This window comes from Urocitellus parryii, chromosome 5 (assembly GCF_045843805.1).
Source record: "Urocitellus parryii isolate mUroPar1 chromosome 5, mUroPar1.hap1, whole genome shotgun sequence".
Taxonomy (NCBI): Eukaryota; Metazoa; Chordata; class Mammalia; order Rodentia; family Sciuridae; genus Urocitellus; species Urocitellus parryii.
In genome coordinates this window covers 63,118,082-63,143,242 of record NC_135535.1, presented here as the reverse complement: position 1 = coordinate 63,143,242, position 25,161 = coordinate 63,118,082, and the positions used below count along the sequence as shown (strand labels likewise).

The 25,161-nt window shown below is 40.8% G+C and overlaps 1 protein-coding gene across 2 annotated transcripts in view; it reads left to right on the top strand.

Moving 5' to 3' along the window:
- Positions 1-3,015: 3,015 nt before the first annotated feature.
- Positions 3,016-25,161, top strand: part of Sp1 (Sp1 transcription factor) — a 40,690-nt gene continuing 18,544 nt past the window's right edge. The window contains exons 1-3 of one of the 2 annotated variants that reach the window (XM_026398719.2): positions 3,016-3,063; positions 4,107-4,270; positions 4,834-6,202. In XM_026398719.2, coding sequence (XP_026254504.1) covers positions 3,057-3,063; positions 4,107-4,270; positions 4,834-6,202 — 1,540 coding nt within the window. In that variant the 5' untranslated portion in view covers positions 3,016-3,056. Of the gene's footprint in view, positions 3,064-4,106; positions 4,271-4,689; positions 6,203-25,161 lie in introns of both variants that reach the window. The other variant, XM_026398718.2, reaches the window with a different exon arrangement.

The window sequence follows — 25,161 nt, the reverse complement described above, 5'->3', positions numbered from 1 at the left end:
GGACTGGGGTTATGGCTCAGCAGTAGTGTTTGCCTAGCTTGTGTGAAGCCATGGGTTAAATCTCCAGCATCACAAAACAAAAACCAAAAAGCAAGTATTTACTGAGTATCAACTATATGCCAGGCTTTGAGAATACAAAATGAAAATGTTATTGGCATTTTGTATTTTATTTAGAGATAGGGTCCCACTGAGTTGCTTAGTGCCTGTTGCTGAGGCTGGCTTTGAACTCTTGATCCTCCTATTTCAGCCTCTCATGCCGCTGGTACAGCTGTGTGCCACTGTGCCCAGCTCTTGTTCAGGTTTTTACAGAAGAACTGAGCAAGAGAGAGCATGTTATTCATATGCTCTCATGGCCTATCAATAAGTTAGCCAATGTGTAGGATATCCTTCAGTGGTCAGGGGCTGAATTCTTTTTCTGAAGGAGTGAAGGGAAAGGATTGTAAATAGGACGATGGCTATTGAATTTTTTAGTCTAAATCTAGGCTTTTTTCTCAGTACCTGGAATAAAATCAAAACTATAGTTCCTATTCAGTCATAGACTAGCACTGAACCATAGAAAAATTACAAGCTTTGGAAATAAATATAGATCAATCATAGTTTAAAGTGTCTAGCCTATTTTCTCCTCTGTACAAGGGGATGACCCCCCCACCCCATTTGTTGTTGTTTGCAATGGGGATTGAATAGAAGGCTTTGTACACGCTAGGCAAGTGAGTTCTCTACTACTTAGCTATATTCCCAGTCTCATAAATCTCCTAAATCTGTAGAAAGAATTAAGTTAGACAATATATAAAAAATGTTTTAGAGTACTATTCCAGAGTTGGCTCCTTTCCCCTACACCCCCTAGCAAGTTTAGGTGTGGTCTATTGCTGAATACACCAACAGCTGTTAGTATCTTCAAAGCTTGGTTTACAAAGATGAGTAATACAGTTTCTTCTTTGCAGGAAGTTTCTTTTCTCCAGTTTCTTCCCTAGTGTTTCTTAAACTTGCTTAAGGACTAATCACTTGGGCTACTTAAAAATGTATATTCTCAAGCCCCACCCCAGTTTTTGATTGATTTATTAGGTTTGGGGTGGGAGTCTAAGAAATTGAGTTTTCCCCCAGTCCTGGGGATTGAACACTGAGGAGATTTACCACTGAGCTAAATGCTCAGCCTTTTTTATTTTGCATAATGTCACAGGGTCTGGCTAAATTGCTGAGGCTGGAATTGAACTTGTGACCTTCCTGCCTCTGTCTTCCGGGAGGGTGGGATTATAGGCGCTGTGCCTGGCTATTTTTATCTTTTAATTTTGAGTCAGGGTCCTACTAAATTGCTCAGCTAGAGCTGGAATTTGGGATCCTCCTGCCTTGACTTCCCTAGTTGCTGGGGTTGCTGGTGTGCACCATTGTGCTGGCTTCACTTAATTTTTTCTAGGCCCTGCCCAAAGAGGCAGAGGTCTCAGTTCCTACCTTCAAAGGGTTATAAAAAGTTTTAGAAGGAAATCCAGATTTTAAAACATGAGAACATATAATGAAGCGAACTGTAGGTAATGAAGGGACAGCATATAAGGTACAAATGGTAATGGGAGTGGCACTGTCATTTGACAAGACTTCAAGGCTGCCTCCACTAAAACAAGCATAAAGGAGGCAAGATGGAAACCAGAGATTCAGGTGCCTCGGGCAAAATCTCCTTTAACCTCTGTGATTGCAAAAAGCAGGAACTCGGGTTCTGTTGCTTCATACTTAGGCGGTATTTGCAACTAGGGGTGGGGGAGGAAGTGGCTCAGGAGATCTTGACTCCAGGAGGTTCTCCAATGCACTGTAGCCTCAAACACAAGCTCTTGAAAAGTTAAGTAGCGAGAAGTTTAGTGTTTAGCGCCTGTAGTCTGGGAGAGCTAAATAAAATGGCGTTAGTTGGAGTCTTACAATAACCTTGCATACCAGGCATTTCAGTATTAACTCAGTTTGTGAGCGCTGTCACCACATCTGATCCCGCCCGCAATCGCAGGGCTTATACCCACATTGAAAGGTATCTGCCAGCCTGTCTGCCTACCCGAGGAGGAGGTTAAGACTCGAGAGGTACTTTTTGAGAGCGGTTAAGTGAATACTTAAACGAGCCAGAGCGGTGAAGCAGGACTGCGCGCGCCGAAGGTCTAGGCTCTGACACTTGTTGAGTTGCAGAACCCTGGTGAAGGGTACCACATTATGACTGTAAAGACTTCCCTTAAGGAGAGTCAATATGGCGACGGGATCCTCTTGGCACAGCCCTGTTCCCTCCCTCATGATGGGCGTCTCTAGTAACGCCCATTAGGCCTTTTGGAGGCGGTACCAGACTTACTTTGCTCCTTCATTGGGCTGAATAACTGAGGGAGAGGCCAATTCTCCTTTGCTCTTTCCAAGTTCCTACCCTCAGAGTTGATTCGGCTTTCAATTGGTTTTTAGTTTATGTCAATATGCGTCGTATTCCGTCTCTTTTCAGTGTTAATCCAATCATAACAGTCCTGACTGCCCGCCTGATTTCTGATTGGTTTAGATCAGCTCCATCCTGTGCTATTGCTACCTACTTTTTACTCTCCTCCCAACCAGGACTTTGCCCAGGCACGTCCAAGATTCTGGTTGGTCGTTATTCTGTCATTTCTATCAATGCTCTCCCTATCCCTATCTCTCAGGGAGCCCGCCTGGTATTTAACTGGTTTCTTTCTAAGCCTATCATCTCTAGCTTCCACCCATCCTCACTTCCTGCCTCTTTCATTGGTTTTTCAAACTGAGGGGGCGGTTCTTTTGGGCGGACACCAGGCACGCAACTTTGTCTTACACGCCTTAGAGAAGGAACGAGTCTTACCATTGGGGAATCTGCCCGCCTTTCTTCTGCTAGTCCCTCCCTTCCCCCTCCCTCATTGGGCGGGGCAGTACCGAAGGGGCGGGGCCAAGGCCGGGCTTGTGGCGCGCTACTCCCTCCTCTTTACCCCCCCCCTCCCTGTCCGGTCCAGGTTCGCTTGCCTCGTCAGCGTCCGCGTTTTTCCTGGCCCCCCCCACCCCCCCGGACAGGACCCCCTTGAGCTCGCCCCTCAGCTGCCACCATGAGCGGTAAGGATGAGTCCACTCCAAGCTTAGGGGTGGAAGGGTAGTGAGGGGGCGCGCGCGAGGGCCGACCGGGCGGTCCCCGCCGTGAGGGGGGGCGGGCGGGAGGCGGCGGCGGCGGCCTTGGTCCCGCCCGGGGCGGAGGGAAGGGAGGGAGAAGGGGCAGTGGCGGGGCCTCCGAGGAGGAGGGGGATGGGCCGCCCGCCCCGGGGGAGGGGGCAGCGTGGCCTCGCCCGCCCCCTGCCCGCCCCGGCCACGGGGGACGGGCTTTACCCCCCACTTCTGGGCCGCCCGCCTGAGGCTCCTCCCGCCAGGGGCTGGCGCCGCGGGGGCGGCCCGAGCAGTGCAGGCCCCGCCCGAGCCAACCGCCTCCCTGGTCCGCCCTCTGGTCGCTGCCTGCCCCAAGGCCCTCCCCCCCACACCCGGTAAGTTCCCCTCCCCCCCTCGCGGTCCCGCCCTTTCCACGCCCCTCACCCCGAAACCGCCCTTTTTTTCTAGGGTCCGCCCTCTAGTCCTGAAACCTTCTGATTTCTAACCCTTAGACCCCTTTAGCCCATTGCTAGTATTCACAAATGTTTCCCCACTTGGAGTTTTTGCCTCCTCTTTCCCACTTTTCCTTTTTCCCCTCTTACTTTTTATACTTGTATTTTTCTTTCTCCATCTCTTTTAACTCTAATTTTAGCAAGCTTTCCATCCACCCACATATTGATTTTTGCCTTACCTATCCTCCTTTTTTCCCCAGGATACTTTTTATTATTTTGAAACTCTTTCAGCATCGTCTACCACTCTTCACATTTCCCATCCCCAAAGCACTTTATGAGTATTTTCTGAGTTTAATTTTGTTCATGGGGAAATTGAGACTTGCTTTTGGCATCACTGAACCTAGTTCATGTCCTGTAGGCTCTAGGATTCCCCTTTCCAGATCTGTTTTATTTGTACTGGTGACTTTCATCTTCCTATTAGTCATTACTGATTTCATCATAGTTTAATAGGCTTTACCCTTCTTTATTCCCTCTCCCCACTTTAAGTTTTTTATCTTTTATCTTTAGATCAAGATCACTCCATGGATGAAATGACAGCAGTGGTGAAGATTGAAAAAGGAGTTGGTGGCAATAATGGGGGCAATGGAAATAGTGGTGGTGCCTTTTCTCAGACTCGAAGCAGCAGCACAGGCAGTAGCAGCAGCAGTGGAGGAGGAGGAGGAGGAGGGCAGGTGAGTGATCATCAAATGGGGAAGGTATTGAGGGGATCTAAATATTCTTAGATATTGCTTTAATCTTCATAGAAAACATTTTAGGAAAAAAACTAATTTTATAGAAAGAAGTAAGCTTAGGGAGGAAAGTGAGTTGGAGATTCCCTAAGGATGAGAATTTTAGAAATACCTATAGGTCAGGGTTTTTTGGATTTTTTTCTTTTTTCTTTTTTTGCATTGCTGGGATTGAATCCAGGGCCTCAGACATGCTGGGCATGCAATCTACCACTGAACTATACCCCCATCCCCAAATATAGGCCAGTTTTTTTTTTTTTTTTTTTTAATATTACGCTGCATTGCTGTTTATTTTTTGTATATTGCCCCCTAGGCTAGCAGCTAGGTGTCACTAACTCCTTTCCTCTCCTCTATTTTCTGGCCAGGAATCCCAGCCATCCCCTTTGGCTCTGCTGGCAGCAACCTGCAGCAGAATTGAGTCACCCAATGAAAACAGCAACAACTCCCAGGGTCCAAGCCAGTCAGGGGGCACAGGTGAGCTTGACCTCACAGCCACACAACTTTCACAGGGTGCCAATGGCTGGCAGATCATCTCTTCCTCCTCTGGGGCTACTCCTACCTCAAAGGAACAGAGTGGAAACAATACCAATGGCAGCGGTGGCAGTGAGTCTTCCAAGAATCGCACGGTTTCTGGTGGGCAGTATGTTGTGGCTGCCACCTCCAACTTACAGAACCAGCAAGTTCTGACAGGACTACCTGGAGTGATGCCTAACATTCAATATCAAGTAATCCCACAGTTCCAAACCGTTGATGGGCAGCAGCTGCAATTTGCTGCAACAGGGGCACAAGTGCAGCAGGATGGTTCTGGTCAAATACAGATCATACCAGGTGCAAACCAGCAGATCATCACAAATCGAGGAAGTGGAGGCAACATAATTGCTGCTATGCCAAACTTACTCCAGCAGGCTGTACCCCTCCAAGGCCTGGCTAATAATGTGCTCTCAGGACAGACTCAGTATGTGACCAATGTACCAGTGGCCTTGAATGGAAATATCACCTTGCTACCTGTCAACAGTGTTTCTGCAGCTACCTTGACTCCCAGCTCTCAGGCCGTCACGATTAGCAGCTCTGGGTCCCAGGAGAGTGGCTCACAGCCTGTCACCTCAGGGACTGCCATCAGTTCTGCCAGCTTGGTGTCATCACAAGCCAGTTCCAGCTCCTTTTTTACCAATGCCAATAGCTACTCAACAACTACTACCACCAGCAACATGGGAATTATGAACTTTACCACCAGCGGATCATCCGGGACCAATTCTCAAGGCCAGACACCCCAGAGGGTTAGTGGGCTACAGGGATCTGATGCCTTGAATATCCAACAGAACCAGACATCTGGAGGCTCACTGCAAGCAAGTCAGCAAAAAGAGGGAGAACAAAACCAGCAGACACAGCAACAACAAATTCTTATTCAGCCTCAGTTAGTTCAAGGGGGACAGGCTCTTCAGGCCCTCCAAGCAGCACCATTGTCAGGGCAGACCTTTACAACTCAAGCTATCTCCCAGGAAACCCTCCAGAACCTCCAGCTTCAGGCTGTTCCAAACTCTGGCCCCATCATCATCAGGACACCAACAGTGGGGCCCAATGGACAGGTCAGTTGGCAAACTCTTCAGCTGCAGAATCTCCAAGTTCAGAACCCACAGGCCCAGACAATCACTTTGGCCCCAATGCAGGGTGTTTCCTTGGGGCAGACCAGCAGCAGCAACACCACCCTTACACCCATTGCCTCAGCTGCCTCCATCCCTGCCGGCACTGTCACTGTGAATGCTGCTCAGCTGTCCTCCATGCCGGGCCTCCAAACCATTAACCTCAGTGCACTGGGTACTTCAGGAATTCAAGTGCACCAACTTCCAGGCCTGCCATTGGCTATAGCAAATGCCCCAGGTAAGGTTTTCAGTCTTTTGCGTTCATCTGTCTATCTGTTTTTGTGTCACTTGGAATTGAACCCAGGGGCATTCTACCATTGAGCTGCATGCCCAGCCCTTTTTATTTTCATTTTATTTTTTCTTGTTGGTATTGGGGATTAAACCTTGGGCACTTTACCACTGGGCTATATCCCAGTGGTAAAAATACTTATTTTTTATTTTGAAACAGGGTCTGGATAACATTACTGGGGGTCTTGATGGGCTTAAGGTATGCACTGTTGTACCCAACTAAGGACCATTACAAGGGCTATAGGTGATGGTGGCCTTGAAAAACCACTCTAACTTATTTATTTACTTTTGTAGTGCTAGGGGTTGAGTCTAGAGCCTTGTGCAGGCTAGGCAAGCACTTTACCACTGAGCTACACCCCCAACTCTCCTTTTTATTTTTCATTTGAGACAAACTTACCAAGTTACCCATGCGGACCTCAAACTTGTGATTCTCCTGCCTCAATCTCCTGAGTAGCTGAGATTGTAGGCATGTATCACTATGCCAGGCAATCTTTTGCACTTATTAGGAAGTAATTCTCGGCTTAATTGAAACTGTTGAGTTAAAGAAGGGAATAGAATCCAGGAGCAGTGATGCACACTTGTGATCCCAGCGGTTTGGGAGGCTGAGGCAGGAGGATAGCCAATTCAAAGCCAGTGTTAGCTTTGTGACATCCTAAGCAATTTATCAAGAACCTTATCTCCAAATACAAAGTAAACAAAAAGGCTGTGTATATTGTTTAGTGGTTAAGCACCCCTGGGTTCAGTCCCTGGTACCAAAAAAAAAAAAGGTAGGGGGAGAATAGAACCTTTTGGGGGTGACACTTTCTCAAGGACTAATCATTTAGGCAAATGAATTAGAAAAGTAACAATGTCTGGGCCCTGTGGTGCATTCCTGTAATCCAAGAGACTAGGGGAGACTTGAGTCAGGAGGATCAAAAGTTAGAAGCCAGCCTCAGCAATTTAGTGAGGCCCTATGCAATTTAGTAAGACTTATCTCAAAGTAAAAATAAAAAAAGGCTGGGACCACGTGCAGTGGCGCACACCTGTAATCACAGTGGCTTGGGAGGCTGAGGCAGGAGGTTTGCAAGTTCAAAGCCAGCCTTGGCAAAAGTGAGGCAGTAAGCAATTTAGTGAGACCCTGTCTCTAAAAAAATTCAAAATAGAGCTGGGGATGTGGCTCAGTGGTGAGTGCCTCTGAGTTAAATCCTTCATACCAAAACAACAAAAAGAACTGTCTCTCCTCACACTAAAATATATTTTAAATAAGCTTCCTAGATTTAATCTGCTAATTTCCTAGATAGGGAATAATTTCTTAGACTGCTTTGAAAATACCATGTATGTTTGGAGAGGGAGGAGAAAGAAAAGGAGTGAGGTCAGGAATGGAGTAGGGAGGTAGGGTTGAGAGGGGTTAGGAATAACAGCATTAAAAGAAAGAGATATATTTTGTAATGTATATTAAATCAGTTGACCACAATATTTAGTCTTTCCATTTTATCTTTTGGTACTGGGGATTGAACGTAAGGCTACATTTCCAGGCCTTTTTTAAATTTTGAGATAAGGTCTCACTAAGTTGCTTAGGACCTTGCTAAATCCTTGAGGCTTACCTTGAATTTGCAATTCTTCTACTTTAAAGAGTCATTGGGGTTACAGGTGTGTACCACTGCACCTGGTTTAATAGTTAAGTCTTTTCATTTTGAATTGTTGCACTGTTGGTTAGTTTGAAATTAAAAACATACACACAAAGTAAGATTAAAGTCTATTGAGAATTTATCTTTTTCTTTCTTTTTTGTGGTGCTTGGGATCAAACCCAGGACCTCATTCTTACCATGCAAGCACTCTACCACTGGGCCCTGTGGTGCACTCCTGTAATCCAAGAGCCACATTTTCAGTGCCCCTCCCCGCCCCCCTTTTGATTTTTATTTTTGAGACAGGGTCTCCATAAGTTGCTTAGGGCCTGACTAAATTGCTGAGGCTGACCTTGAACTTGTGATCTTCCTGCCTTAGCTTCTTGAGTCACTGGGATTATAGGCATGTACCACTGTATCCAGGTCCCTCCCCACTTTTTTTTTTTTTTTTTTTTTTTAATATATTGAGGATCAAACTCCGGGGCACTGTACCTATGAGCTACCATTGAGCCCTTTTTAGTTTTATTTTGAGACGGGAGAATTGCCTAGGCTGGCCATTTGTGACCCTGCCTCAGCCTCCCAAATAGCTGGGAGTATAGGTATGTGCCACTGCACTGGGCTTAGACCATATATATTTTTACTGAATCTTTTTTTTAAATATATATTTTTTAGTTGTAGTTGAACATAATACCTTTATTTTATTTATTTTTAAATTTTTTATGTGGTGCTGAGGATCTAACTAACCCAGGGCCTCACATGTGCTAGGTGAGTGCTCTACCAATGAGCCACAACCCCGGCCCAGACCATATACATTTTTATATTCTCCTATGATAAATGAAAATTATTTTGGAAAATAGTTTAATACCACCAAAATTCTACTTACTTTGGAATATATGCGTGCTTGTGAATTGTTTGTATTTGTTATAGTGTTCCATTTAGACTGGTTCGTTTTTTTTTTTTCAAGGATTGGTTCTTATATAAGTCGGGTTAACAAATTAAGCAATCATGTTTCCTGTCTGCTGTAATTTTGGAAACTCTTGAGAGGAAAAGTCTGCATGAGTTCTCTAGCTTTTTTCGGTTCATGTAGTATATTTAAAATGACTACATTTTGAGCTTTAATGAGACAATAAAATTTTCTTAGTGAGTTGGAGATCTTGGAGTAGAAAGTTAGAGCTGAGGGGCTGGGGATGTGGCTCAAGGGGTATTGCGCTCGCCTGGCATGCATGCGGCCCGGGTTCGATCCTCAGCACCACATACAAACAAAGATGTTGTGTCCGCGGATAACTGAAAAATAAATATTTAAAAAAAATTCTCTCTCTCTAAAAAAAAAATTAAAAAAAAAAGTTAGAGCTGAAAGGGACCTACGAATTCATCTATTACAACTGTCTTGTCTTTTTTTTTTGGTACTGCGGATTGAATGCTGGGGCGATTAACTACTGAGGCACACCCCTAGCCCTTTTTATTTTGAGACAGGGTCTCACTGAATTGCTTAGCACCTTACTTTTGCTGAGTCTTTGCACTCAGGATCCTCCTGTCTCAGCCTCCCTAGTGGTTGTCGGACTATTCTATTCTATTTATTTATTTATTTATTTAAAAAAATTTTTTTAGTTGTCAACAGGCCTTTATTTTATTTATTTATATGTGGTGCTGAATATCGAATCTAGTACCTCACACATGCTATGCAAGTGCTCTGCCACTGAGCCACAATCCCAGTCCCCAGGGACTTTTACTCTTTTTATTTTTTCCTATTTTTTAGTTATAGGTGGACCCAATATCTTTATTTTATTTTTTTGTGGTGCTGAGGATCCACCCCAGTGCCTCACACATGCTAGGCAAGTGCTCTACCTCCGAGCCACAACCCCAGCCCCCAGGGAATGAATTTATTCTTTTATTTTATTTTTTAAGTTTTTTAAAATAGTTTTAGTTGTAGATGGACATAATACCTTTATTTTATTTATTTATTTTTTTTATGTGGTGCTGAGGATCGAACCTAGTGCCTTATACTTGCCAGGCAAGTGCTTTGCTGCTGAGCTCCAGCCCCACCCCTAATGTCTGTTTCTTAATGAAAAAAAAAAAAAGTCCCTGAAATCAAACTTTTCTACTCTTGCTGGACTGCTACAAAGTATCACATTTTACCCACTTCTCTGATATATTGTTATTTTACAGGGACAAATTAAATCTCTTGACAATAAAAGGCCATGAATAGCTGGGTGCACACCTGTAATCCCAGTGTCTCAGGAGGTAGAGGCAGAAGGATCTCAAGTTCAAAGCTAGCTTTAGCAACAATGAAGTGCTATGCAACTCAGAGAGACCCTGTCTCTAAATTAAATACAAAATAGGCCTGGTGATGTGGCTCAGTGGTTGAGTGCCCCTGAGTTCAATCCCTGGTACCCGCCCAAAAATAAAAACAAAAAAAGGCACATGAAATATGAAATAATGTGAAATGAGATAATCACTTTACAAAATGAGGTATTATTATATGGTTGTAGAAGACTTCAGCCTATATGGGGTTCAGTTAGTCTGTTTACATTTTTTTTTTTTTTTTTTAATTTTGAGGCAGGATCTAAGTTGCCCTGGTTGGTCTTGAACTTTTTGATTCTTATGCATCAGCCTCCCATGTAGCTGGGATTATAGGCATGTGCCACTGCATGAGGATACATTTATTATTTTTAGAAATCATCTTTTAAAAACCTTTAAGCCTTCCTTTTGACTTTTATCCTGTTTTCTGTTTGTGGAATACATGAGTAAAGGCACAAAGTTAGAACCAAAACAAATCAGCTATCTCTGTGTTCCTGTGTTTTTCATGGCTTTGTCCCTGGTGGTTGGTAGTAAGGATAGGACCACCTAGTTAACTGAACTTAGTTTCCAGAGAGGGATATGATCTATGCTCTTAGTTGTATTTTTTTTTTTTTTTTAAGTCATCAGTAGCTTTTTTTTTTTTTTTCTTGTACCAGGGATTGAACTCAGGGAATCTCTGAGCCATATCCCCAGCCCTATTTTGTATTTTATTTAGAGACAGGGTTTCACTGAGTTATTTAGCACTTTGCTTTTGCTGTGGCTGGCTTTGAACTTGCTATCCTCCTGCCTCAACCTCAGGAGCCACTGAGATTACAGGTGTGTGCCGCGCATCTGGCTTTTTTTTTTTTTTTTTTTTTAAAAATACCTATTTGGGGGCTGGGGATGTGGCTCAAGCGGTAGCGCACTCGCCTGGCATGCGTGCGGCCCAGGTTCGATCCTCAGCACCACATACCAACAAAAGATGTTGTGTCTGCTGAAAACTAAAAAATAAATAAATATATATTTAAAAAAAAAATAAAAATAAAACACCTATTTGGGGCTGGGATTGTGGCTCAGCTGTAGAGCACTCACCTAGCACATGGGAGGCCCTGGGTTCGATCCTCAGCACCACATAAAAAAATAAATAAATAAAATAAAGATATTGTGTTCAGTTACAACCAAAAAATAAATATTAAAAAAAAAAAACACACCTATTCCTCTTTATTAGCATCCTTTCCTCTCATTTTGTAGTCTTACTCTTATAGACTTTCTCCTGGGTTTAAAGCTTTAGATTTTTTTTCCCTCAGTCACTGCGAAGTACTAAAAAACTTTTGCCCTAGGTTGAGGGGTGGTAGCTTTGAAAGACTTAAATTTGGATGACTTCTTGGGAGTTCTGCTTAATAAAGAATGAAGGGCTGGGCTTTGGCAGGAGACTAGAACATATTTCCTTGGTGGCTGTAATTCACTCAAGAAGCAAATTTCAGGCACTAAAAGTAAGAATTTCACATCTGCTTGGTTTTATTGGGGTCAGGAAAATGTCTTCTCTTAGAAGTTAAGTTGAATGTGATACCAGGATTGGTTTGCCAACAGTGTCACTAAACTTAGGGTCAGATTGCTGGGATCTAATTTTTTAAAAAGTGTTCTTTAAACTAGTGCTTATGAACATTAGTAATAAGTAAGGTTTAGATGATTAAAATGTACTCAAAATTATCATTTTATTGCAGAAAGTCACATGTGAGACTTTTGTTTTTTAAAGAAATATACTTTATCATAAATACAGCATCAAATTTTTATGTTTCTTTGTTTTCTAATATTATACTTGTTTCTTAGGGTGATAGTAGTGTTTTTTAAATGGTAAGTTTCAGTTTAAATAGAAAACATCTTTTTTTAAAACCTTGGTGTCTATTCATTTGAAAATTGGTGAAGCACATCTGTAATCCACAATTACAGAGCAGAGGCTGAGGCTGAGGCAGGAGGATCAAAAGTTCCAGGCCAGCCTGAGCAATTTAGTGAGCCCTAAGCAACTTAACTAGACCTTGTCTCAAAAAATAAAAAGGACAGGGGATGTAGCTCAGTGGTTAAGTGCCCCTGAGTTCAATTCTCCGTACCAAAAAAAAAAAAAAAAAAAAAAAAAAAAATTCAGTGGAATATGAGAAGACAGTCTTTAGACATTTTCAGTTGCTCCTATTTATTCATTCCATTGACTTTTTCTGAATGACGTCATTGTTAAATAACATTGCCTTGTGCACTGTGGCCATTTTAGTTCTTAATTAAATAACAAGAGTACAAGGATGCCTAGTGTTTCAGAAGACTGTAGTTATCTTCTGATCTCATATTTCCTTTTTCTTTCTTTCTTTCTTTCTTTTTTTTTTTTGGTGGGGGATAGGATCTCTCCATCATTCAGGCTGACCTGGATGTAACTCCTCAACTTGTCTGATCCTCAGGCCTCAGCCTTCTTATCCCACCGTTTTTTGTTTTTTGTTTTTTTTTTAATACTGGAGATTGAATTGAACCAGGAGCACTCTACCTCTGAGTTACATTCCTAGGCCATTTCATTTTTTCTTTTGAGATAGGGTGTAAGGTGCTGAGGCTGACCTGGGATTGTAGGCATGTACCATCACACTGTGCTACCCCTTTTTTTTCTTTTTTTGTGGTGCAGGGGATTGAACCCAGGGCCTTGTGCATGTGAGGTAAGCATGCTACCAACTGAGCTATATCCCCAGCCCCCCCCCCCCCAATTTTTTAATCGCCTTTCCTTTTAATTGTTCCGTTTTATAAAGTAGCATATAAATGTGCCACTAATTTAGTTCTGTTCTTTCCTTGCTTCTAATTGTTTTGCTTTCCCACCTTGGAAATATTATGAAATGTAAGGTGAACTTATGTAGAAAGGTTGTAATATATAATGCTTTGGAAGTTACATATTGCATATCTGTCAACATTACTAGATAATTGATTTTTTCCCTTTTGTTGTTTGAAAAATAAGCACATCGTTTTTCATGTCTCTTATAGAAAGTGTGACACAATAATGCTATCCTTTTCTCTCTTTAAAATATATTTTTTGTTGATTGTATAACTTTATTTATTTATTTGTTTAATGTGGTGTTGAGGATTGAACCCAGTGCCTCACATGTGCTAGGCAAATGTTCTACCACTGAGCCACAACTCCAGCTCCCTTTTCTCTTAACATTTAGCAGTTTATAGTAGGGCTTGGTATGCTGAAGGATTATTTAAAAATATATTTATTTAGCTGGGTACCATGGCTCATACCTCTAGTCCCAGCTATTTAGGAGGCTGGGACAGGATTGAAAGTTCCAGGCCTACTTAGGCAACTTAAAGAGACTGTTTCAAAATGAATTTTTTTTTTTTTTTTAAGGGCTATGTATATAGCTCAGTGGGTAGAGTAATTGTCTAGCATGCTCAAATCCAGTTAGGCCAGGGGTTCAATCCCAGTATCACAAAAAGAAGAAAATTTATCTAGTCATACATTGACTATATTGTTAATGCTATGCTTGATTTTAAGAATTGGTTCCTTTAGAAGCCCTCAAAAACATTTCTGTAGAAAGTTGTTTTTTTTTAAAATCTGGAATTGAACCCAGAGGTGATTAACTTCTGAACCACTTCCCTAGCCCTAATCTATCTATGTATTTATTTATTTATTTTTATTTTTTTTTAATATTTTTTAGTTTTCGGCGGATACAACATCTTTGTTTGTATGTGGCGTGGAGGATTGAACCCAGGCCGCACGCATGCCAGGGGAGCACGCTACCACTTGAGCCACATCCCCTCCCTATTTATTTATTTATTTATTTATTTATTTTTAAAATTGTAGACAGACAATACCTTTGTTTTATTTATTTTTATGTGGTGCTGAGGATTGAACCCAGTGTCTCACTCGTGCCAGTGCTCTACCACTGAGCCACAACCCCAGCCTCCCAGCCCTTATTTAATATTTTTATTTAGAGACAGGGTCTCGCTAATTTGCTGAGGCTGGCTTTGAACCTGTGATCCTTCGTGCCTCAGCCTTCCAAGTTGCTGGGATATAGGCGTGTGGTACTATGTCTGGTTCTGTAGAAAGTTTTTAAGTAAATCTTTTATTTATTTATTTTTTAAACATTTATTTTTTAGGTGTGGGTTGACAAATACCTTTATTTTATTTTTATGTGGTCCTGAGAATCGAACTCAGTGCCTCATGCATCCTAGGCAAGTGCTCTACCTCTGAGCCACAACCCCAGCCCTTAAGTGAATCTTTTATTTTTTTATTTTTTATTTATTTATTTTTTTAAAGGGGGGGGGAGGGAGGGAGAGAGAGAGAGAGAGAGAAATTTATTTATTTATTATTTTTTTTTTTAATATTTATTTTTAAGTTCTCCGAGGACACAACATCTTTGTTGGTATGTGGTGCTGAGGATCGAACCCGGGCCGCACGCATGCCAGGCGAGCGCGCTACCGCTGAGCCACATCTCCAGCCCAAGAGAGAGAATTTTAATATTTACTTTTTAGTTATCGGCGGACACAACATCTTTGTTTGTATGTGGTGCTGAGGATGGAACCCTGGCCGCATGCATGCCAGGCAAGCGCGCTAACGCTTGAGCCACATCCCCAGCCCTTAAGTGAATCTTTTAGAATTGGGGCAAAGCTGACTGTAATTTGAATTTGTACTTTTGCTTCAACATTGTTTGCATTCTGACCAACTTATAGAAACTGAGCAGTATTACTTGTTTGACAAGTTTGGATCTGCATGTTTCATTTTCTGTGGATCTGCCTCCCACTTATATACAAAATAAGTAATATTTACTTTGAAGGAGTTAAAATATAAAATACCAAGGTCAAGACCCTTTAAGAGATGAGAGAAACAGTTAAGTCTGTAAGTATCTGAAAATTAAAAAGAGCACAACACTGGTTTTCATAGGAAAGTACATTTAAAGACAAATAATCTAAATTAAGTTAAATGCTATTAAGATGGCTCTTCTCAAATTATTCAATGCATTCTCATTGAATGTGATCCTGGTTTGATGGCTTAAGAAGTTTTTTTGCACACTGGGATTGTAGCTCTGTGGTAGAGCGCTTGCTTTGCACACGTGAGGACCTGGGTTCTATCCTCAGCACCACATAAAAATAAAGATATTTTGTCCATCTACAACTTAAAATTTTTTTTTTTTTTAAAAAGAAGTTTTTTTGCAAACTTGGTACAATTCAACCAGACCATCCATGGTAGTACAGCTCTTAGAGTGAAGGTTGCCTAAGCTAGAGGAGTCCTCCTCTCCACTATTCTCATTTGACAGAGCATAAGGTAGAGAAAAATTCAATTACTTTTTAAATTCAATTACTTTTTAAAAATTCAATTACTTTTTTGTATGGTAATGGGGATTAAATCCAGGGCCACTTTAGGTTACAGAGGTATACGAGTTATATTTCAGGCCTTTTTAATTTTATTTTTATTTTTATTTATCTTTTAATTTTTTAAAATTTTTTATTTTTTTAATATTTAGTTTTTAGTTTTCGGCAGACACAACATCTTTGTTTGTATGTGGTGCTGAGGATCAAACCCGGGACGCACTCATGCCAGGCGAGCGTGCTACCGCTTGAGCCACATCCCCAGCCCCTTTTTTTATTTTTTATTTTGAGATAGGGTCTCACCTAATTGTTTAGGGTGCTGACAAGTTGCTGAGACTAGCCTGAAATTTGTGATCCTCCTGTCTCAGCCTCCTGAGACAGCCTCCTGAGACAGGAGGATCACAAATTTTTAAGGATTTAAAAATCACATTTTTTTAAGGATTTAAAAAAAAAATTTTTTTTAGTTGTAGATGTACACAATACCTTTATTTTATTTATTTATTATTTATATGCAGTGCTGAGTCACTGGGATTACAGACGTGTCACTGGGCCTGGGAACATATTTTTTATTTTGCAGTAGTGGAATTGGAACATAGGGTCTACACATGCTGGGCGGGTGCTCTACCACTGAACAACATCACAATGCCCTGGCTGGCTTCCAGTTTGCAGTCTTTCTGCCTTAGTGTCTTGAGTAGCATGGACTATTAAGCCTACCTACAAGGTCACTGATGCTTCCAAGAGATCCTGGCACAGTGGTTCACTCCTTAATCTCAGCAGTTTTGTAGGCAGAAATTCTCCAACAGAAGAATTGCAAGTTTGAGAGTTTGAGGCAAGCTTCAGCAATTTAGGGAGACTGTCAAAAAAAAAAAAAAAAGTGAAAATTGGGATGTAGCTCAGTGATAAAGTACCCCTGGGGTCAAGCCACAGTTACCAAAAAAAAAAAAGTTAAAGGTCTTTTGACTTTTAGGGTCAGTATCCTTATATTATTATATTGGTCTGTTTTATCAGGCCTTTTTCAAGTATTCGTATAGATTTTGTCTACTACAGTTCATTTATTTTGAAGTGTTACTAATATTTTTAGCCTAAGATAGTAAGAAAAGGGGCTGGGGTTGTGGCTCAGAGGTAGAGCACTTGCCTAGCATGCGTGAAGCACTGGGTTCGATCTTCAGCACCACATAAAAAATAAAATAAAGATATTGTATCCATCTATAACTAAAAATGAATATTTGAAAAAAGTAAGAAGAAAAGGAAGCGCAAATGATGAGGTTAATCAACACCTTCTTTATAAACATTTTTTGTAAGGATTTAAAATTTTTTTTTAGTTGTAGATGGACACAATGCCTTTATTTTATTTATTTATTATTCATATACAGTGCTGAGAAACAAAACAGTGTCTCACAAGTGCTATGCAAGCACTCTTCCTCTGAGCTACAATTCCAGTCCCTTTATAAACTATTTTTTTTTTTTTTTTTTGGTCCTGGGGAATGAAGCCATGGGCACTTAACCACTGAGCCACATTCTCAGCCTTTTTTTATATTTTATTTAGAGACAAGGTCTCACTGAGTTACTTAGGGCCTCGCTAAGTTGCTGAGGCTGGCTTTTAACTCGTGATCCTCCTGCCTCAGCCTCTCAAGCCACTGGGATTATAGGCGTGTGCCCCCAGCCACTGGGATTATAGGCGTGTGCCCCCACCCCCTAGCCCCTTTATAAACTTTTTTATGAATTTGAATTTGTAACAGCCAAATTGGTCAATTTGAATTTATTTAATTTGTAATCAAATGAAGTATTTAATTAGTGAGTCATAAAAACATAGGAAGAGAGAAGCAAGATGTTAAAAGAGAAATAAAATTGTATAATCAGACTTTGAAAACCTGAAGGTCAGTTTGTGCCATCTGGTGTCTGTGGGGGAGGTTACCTCCCCCCCCCCCCTTTTTTTTTTTAAACTTAGGAAGATAGAATCTGTTTTCCTGAGAGTTCCTGTCTTAATAAATACTAAGAGCTATCTACTGACGTTACATTGTGGGTTTTTTTTTCTTTTTTAAAAATATTTTGTTGTAGTTGGACACAATACCTTTTATTTTTATTATTATTTTTTTAATGTGGTGCTGAGGATCAAACCCAGTTTGAGATATTGTAATAGCAAATTTGATTCTCTTTTTATTCTCATCTTTTTTTCCATGTTTTACTGGAAATTGCCTTCAGTGCCTACCTTCCCTACCCACTATATTTATTTTCTTTCTTTCTTTCTTTTTTTTTTTTTTTTATAAAGAGAGTGAGAGAGAGAGAATTTTTTTTTAAATATTTCTTTTTTTTTAGTTTTCAGCAGACACAACATTTTTGTTTGTATGTGGTGCTGAGGATCGAACCTGGGCCACACACATGCCAGGCGAGCGCGATACCACTTGAGCCACATCCCCAGTCCCCCCACTATATTTCTGATATCTTTAAAAATGTATCCCAGAGCTTAGGGTGAAGCTAAGTGGTAGAGTGCTTGCCTTAGCATGCATGAAGCCCTGGGTTCCATCCTCAGCACTGCAAAAGAAAACAAACAAAAAACAAAACAAAAACCTTCTTGTTTTCATATTGTGTTCTTAGTCAAAATTAAATTTTTAAGCTTTTTGTATGTGTATGTGGAACCCAGGGCCTTATTCAGACTAAGCACTTGGTTCTTATCACTGAGATGCATCCCCACCTCCCACTTTAAATTTTTTTTTTTGGGGGGGTCAGTACCAGGGTTTGAACTCAGGGGCACTCGACCACTGAGCCACATCCACAATCCTGTTTTGTATTTTATTTAGAGACAGAGTTTCACTGAATTGCTTAGCACCTCCCTTTTGCTGAGGCTGGATTTGAACTTGAGATCTTCCTGCTTTAGCCTTCTGAGCTGCTGGGATTATAGGTGTGTGCCACCGCACCTGGCTGCTGCTTCTTTTTTTTTTTAAACTGGGGATTAAACCCAGGAGTGCCTTACCACTGAGCAACATTCACTTCCGTGGTCTTTGAGTTTTCATTTTGAGTCAAGGTATTACTAAGTTGCTGAGGCTGACCTCAAATTTGCTATCCTCTTGAGTTGCTGTGATAACAGGCATGCACTGCCCTGCCCAGCTCCCATTATCCATTTAATTTTCCTTCTCTGCCCCCCCCCATTATTGGGGATCAAACTCAGGTCCTTATCCATGGTAGGCAAGTACTCTGTGACTAGATAATACATCTTCAACCACGATCCCTGATCCCCATCTTTTTTTTTTTTTTTGAGAGGGTCTTGCTAAATCACGCATACTGGACTTAGAATTTGTGATTCTACTGTCTTAGCCTCCCCAGTAGTTTAGATTACAGACTAGCTGGAATTGCAGGCAAATGCCACCATTTAAGTTTTTCTTTCTTCTTTCTTTCTCTTGGTACCAGGGATTGAACCCAGGAGCACATAACTACTGAGCTACATCCCCAGCCCTTTTTATTAATTTACCACAGGGTCTCCCTAAATTGCTTAGGACCTTGCTAAATTCCTGGAGTTGGCTTTGAATTTGGTATCCTGCTGCCTTAGCCTCCCAAACTGTTAGGATTACAGGCATGAACCACTACCACACCCAGCTATTTTAAGTTTTTTTACTTGAAGAGGTTTTTTGTGAGTCTTCTATTCTTAACCTAATGGGACAAAATCATTAGTATGTTGTTATAGCTGATATCCAGGTGACTTTTCTTGTCTAATTGTAAAATATGCTCAAGATGGAGCTAGAAAGTTGAAATTTTTTAAAAAAATATTTATTTTTTAGTTGTAATTGGGCACATATCTTTATTTTATTTATTGGCTTGTTTTTAGAGTGTTTCCCTTTGTTGGAGTTATTCAGTGACAATCTGAAACTCAGAAAATGACAGTTGTTTCACCCCAGACAATGTATATTTTCATTTCTACTTCATGTAGATGCTTTGGAAACTGCAAGGTAGCCAACCAAGCAACTTGGTGTAGTAGCAATTAATCTACTTTAGTCAAATGGCTACTCAGAGGTGTCTTAATAAATACTAAGAGCTGTCTTAGTAAATATACTGACATATTACATTGTATTGGAGTTTTTTTTGTTTTTGTTGTTGTTTAAAAAATATTTTGTTTACTTGTAGTTGGACACAATACCTTTATTTTATTTTTTTTAATATGGTGCTGAGGATTGAACCCAGTTCCCCACATGTGCTAGGCTAGTGCTCTACTGCTGAGCCACAACCCCAGCCCCACATTGTATTATTATTAATGGAAAGGTGCAGCAAATTCAGATGCATCCAGACTTAAATTACTGAAAATATTTTTTTCCTTAGTGGGAATTGAACTGAAGGGTTCTCTGCCATAGAGCTATATTCTCAGCCCATTCTCTTTTTTTTTTTTGTACCAGGGATTGAACCCAGAGGGTGATTAACCATTAAGCCACATCCCCACCCCCTTTTAATTTTTAATTGAAATGGGTCTCCATCTCGTTAAGTTGCTTAGGGCCTCACTAAGTTGCTGAGGCTGGCTTTGAACTTGGGCTCCTCCGCCTCAGCCTCCCAATCTGCCAGTATTGTAGGTGTGTGCCACTGCGCTAAGCTACCGAGGTTGGCCTCCAACTTTCTGTCCTACTGCCTCAGCCTCCCAAGTTGCTGAGATCACAGTGTGTACCACCACACCAAGCTGCACCCATACATATATTAAAGTAGCATTTACATCATTTATCCTTTTGTCACGTTGTCCTTGGCAGTTTAAAGTCATGTTTTTGCAGTGCTAGGCATGAATGAGAGTATCTACTTTTAGTATTTTTGTATTAATATATGAACAAATTTAGATGAAATATGGGGGCATAGAACAGTGGTAGAGTGTGAGTTTAGCATGACCAATCCCCAGTAGCACTAGGAAAAAAAGACAAAGTGAAGTTTAGCATTCACATTAAGAAAGTTATCCTCTAGCCCAGTGTGGTGGCCCACGCCTGTAATTCCAGCAGCTTGGGAGGCTGAGACAGGAGAATTGCAAGTTCAAAGCCAGCCTCAGCAATGGGGAGGCACTAAGCAACTCAGTGAGACCCTAACTCTAAAAAAAAAATAACAAAATAGGGCTGGGGATGTGCCTCAGTGGTCGAATGCCAAAAAAAAAAAAGTTCTAATTTACATAGCTAGGGTTTGAAATATCACCTGTTGTATATCTGTTTATATAATTGTTCTAGGGGCATTACTCATGTATAGACTTAAATAGGCCTATTATCAAGGGGTATTCAGCATCTAAGTGCCTATTCAGTGGGTCTCAGGATGGCATGGATGGAAAAATTGCTTCTTTAATATTCAGATTTCTGTGGAAGATGTAACTATTATGAATACAAATAGCTAAAGTTTATTGTGTACAAATTATAAACAAAGTGAAGATGAAAAGATAATGTATTAGATTGATAGATTTTGTTTGCTCTATTTTGTTTTATATAAATGTTAATAAGTGTTAAATGTTTTTGAGAACCTTCATAGAACTTTATTCATAGATGGCTGCTATTTTTGATTTTTCTTTAGGCCCTACTATAGAAACTAATTTTCTTACTATTGTTAGTGTGAGGCAATCTGTAGGATACTTGTTTTTTTTGTTTTGTTTTTTATTATTTTTAGTTGTAGATGGACATAATACCTTTGCTTTATTTATTTTTTCTGTGGTGCTGAGAATCGAACCCAATGCCTCACGCATGCTAGGCGAGCACCCTACCACTGAGCCACAACCCTAGCCTTAGGATTCTTGGTTTTTCAGTATTTTTCTTTCTTCTTGTCCTCCTCCCCCTCCTCCCCCTCCTCCCCCTCCTCCCCCTCCTCCTCCTCCTCCTCCCCCTCCTCCCCCTCCCCCTCCTCCCCCCTCCTCCCCCCTCCTCCCCCTCCTCCCCCCTCCTCCCCCCTCCTCCCTTTCCTCCCTTTCCTCCCCTTTCCTCCCCTTTCCTCCCCTTTCCTCCCCTTCCCTCCCCTTCCTCCCACTCTAACCCTCCACCCCTCCACCACCACCACCCAGGGCCTCATGTGTGCTAGGTAAGAACTTTACCTTTGAGCTACATCCCCAGTCCATATTTTTCTTTCTTATGAACTTGTATAAAAGATAGAAATTAAAATCATGGTAAAATAAAATTAAAATTATGAACTTCTATACTTTCCTCCAGTATTTTCTCGTTTTTTAAAATCACACAGCATCTAATTGCTATATTTTATCCTGAAAAAAATCTCTGAAAACATAAATTTAATTACATTTTTTTTCTTTATTTTTTGAACCCAGGGGGGTTTAATCACTGAGCCACACCCCCAGACCTTTTAATTTTTTTGAAACAGGTCTCTGCTAAATTGCTTAGGGCCTTGCTAAATTTATGAAGCTGGCTTTGAACCTGTGATTCTCCTGCCTCAACCTCCTAGGCCACTGGAATTACAGGCCTGTGTTACTATGCATAGCTACATTTTTTCTTCTTTTTTCCAGACAACATTGTATACTCAGAACACATATTACCACATTTTATTGTTTCTCCTTTGTCAAAATTCAGGTAGTTGTCAAATTTTCTATTTATTTGTTTATTATTTGTGGGACAGTGGATTGCTTTACCATTGAGCTACTTTCCCAGGCCTTTATATTTTGATTATCTAAGTTTCCCAGGCTGGTCTTGAACTTGTGGTCCTCCTGCCTCTCAGCCTCACTAGTAGCTGGGATTACAGGCTTGTGCCACTGCATCTGGCTGTTTCTTTTTCATTACTGGAGACTGAATGCAGGGGTCCTTAGCCCTTTATATTTTTATTTGTTATTTATTTATCTATTTATTTTGGGGGCACTGGAGATTGAACTCGGGGGCACTCGACCACTGAGCCACATCCTCAGTGTATTTTATTTATTGACAGGGTCTTGCTGAGGCTGAGTTTGAACTGCCTCAGCCTCCCTAGCCACTGGGATTACATGCATGGGCCACTGCACCTGGCTAACATTAATTTTATTATGAAATATAATTATATCCTCTTTGCTAATGAGGAAACTAAAACTCAGAGAGGTTACTTAGCTAAGTAGTAAATCAGAGTTCAAACCTAGATTTGTCCAATAGTGCTATTTTAATTACAGCATATGTAATTTCTCTTATTATTAGTTTTAAACATCAGAGGCTCTTGGTAATTTTAAAATGTGACTTGATGGATATGAACAATCCAGATATTTGTTAAATTAACCTTTTTATAAAGCTAGGTGAGGTGGAGTAAACCTATAATCCCAGCAGTGCAGGAAGCTGAGGCAAAAGGATCCCAACTTCAAGGCCAGTCTCAGCAATTTACCGAGATCCTGTCTCAAAATAAAAAATAAAAGGACTAGGGAGGGGCTGGGGTTGTGGCTCAAGAAGCAGAGTGCTTGTCTAGCATGCCTGAGGCACTGGGTTTGATCCTCAGCACCACATAAAAATAAAATTAAAATTAAAAAAAAAAAAAAGACTAGGGATTGTAGCTCAGTAGTAGAATTTCCTGAGTTCAATCCCCAGAACCAAAAACAAACCCTAATTGTGTTCATCTCTCTCTCTCTTTTTTTTTTTTTTTTTTGTACCAGGGATTGAACTCAGGGATACTTAACCACTGAGGTCTGTCCCCATCCCTTTTTTGTATTTTATTTAGAGACAGGGTCTTGCTGAGTTGCTTAGGGTCTTGCTGAGTTGCTTAGGGCCTCGCTAAGCTGCTGAGGTTGGCTTTGAATTCATGATCTTCCCGCCACAACCTCCCAAGCCACTGTGATTACAGGTGTGCTCCATTATGCCTGGCTTTATCTCACCTTTGATTCAGGGAAATAATGGAAGTGTGAAAATATTTATCACTTCCCTGTTTATTTTACTCTATACTGAGTTTATTAAAGCAAAATGACTATATTTTTCTATTTTGCCTCTCCTATTTTTTTCTGTGTAGTTTGTGTATGTGCATTTATTTATTTAAATGAATTTGTATCACACCAGTCTGTGTCTTTAGTTTCAGGATGAATAATAAATGTAGATACTATTTAGTAAGGATACATTACCAAAACTGGGGGAAAAAATCTAGTTTTCATGGAGAGACATCTGAAATGTCTTACACTTTCTTAAATGGTACCATTTAAGGGCTGGGGATGTGGCTCAAGCGGTAGCACACTTGCCTGGCATGCTCGCGGTGCTGGGTTCGATCCTCAGCACCACATACAAATAAAATAAAGATTCTGTGTCTGCCTGAAAAAAAAAAAATAAAATTTTAAATTTGTGTCCCTCTCATTCTGTTTTTTTCTTGTGGTGAGGTACCTATAATTGAACGCAGGGGTACTTTACCACTGAGTACATCCCCAGTCTATTCTGTTTTGATACAGGGTCTCACTAAACTAGTCTGGAACTTGGAATCTTCTTATATCAACCTCTGAAGTATTTAGGAATTTTTTGGGCATGGGGTATGGTCTTAAACTTCTTGCCTGGGAAGTAAATGGGGTTTCAAAAGTCGCATCCATCCCTTAGTTACACTGACACCTACTGGTAGGAGTCTTTTTTACCTTTGTGTTGTTTTCCCTGTACTTGAGGAAAACTAACCATTTTTGAACCAGTTGTTTTCTTTTTCTTTCTTTCTTCCTTTTTTTTTTAAACCAAAACACTAAATTTGACTTGGATGAGAATTACACCTGTCAAGGACCTAGGCAGTACCCTCCTTTATAGCAACATGAACCAGTTCTTACATTTATAAAGTACTGTTAATTTACCAAAAGGAGGTGCACAGAGTAAATTTTTGCTGTTGTTGTGTAGTTTTCTTTTTCTTTCTTTTTTTTTTTTTTTTTTTTTTTTTTTTTTAGTACTGAGTATTGAGCCCAGAGGTGCTCTACCACTGAATTACACCCCCAGGCCTTTTAAATTTTTTGTGAGACAGGGTCTTGCTAAATTGTCGAGGCTGGCTTCAAACTTTCTATTCTCTGGCATCAGCCTCCTGTGTTTCAGGATTACAGACATGAACCACTGCCCCCTGCCTCATCTCTTATGTTTTTTTTTTTTAAATATTCTGTTATTTACGTGTGTGTGTGTGTGTGTGTGTGTGTGTGTGTGTATTGCCAGTGGACTTTTATTTTATTTATCTATATGCAGTGCTGAGAATTGAACCCAGTCCCTCAAACATGCTAGGCAGGTGCTCTTCCACTGAGGCACAATCCCAGCTCCAGCCTTTCTTATGCTTCTTTTATTAGAGCTGAGAAACTCAATGAGACCCTGTCTCTAAATAAAAATACAAAATAGGGATAGGGATGTGGCTCAGTGATTGAGTACCTCTGAGTTTGGTCCCTAGTACCAAAAAAAAAAAAAAAAAAAAAAAAGCTAGGGATGTAGTTCAATGGTAGAGTGCTCTGGGTTCAATTTCCAGTACCACCAAAAAAGGGTTAATTCTTTATTTGTCTTCTATCTTCTGCTAATTTTTTCTTTTTAGGGGTAGCATTAGGAATTGAACCTAGGGCCTTGCTCATGTTGGTTTAGCATTCTACCACTGAACTATATCTCTAGCCCTAATGGTAACTCTTTGGCATTCATCTCTGTTATCATTTTCTTCTTCTACTTCAAGTGCATCCCTATGCATCATGCCCTACAAGACCTAGTCCATTACTCCACTCAAAATATTCCCTCTGCCTGGACCATCCTTTCCTTGCCATCATTCTTCATCCAGCTAACTCCTATGTTCGGCCCAAATGTCAGCTCCTCTAGGAAGC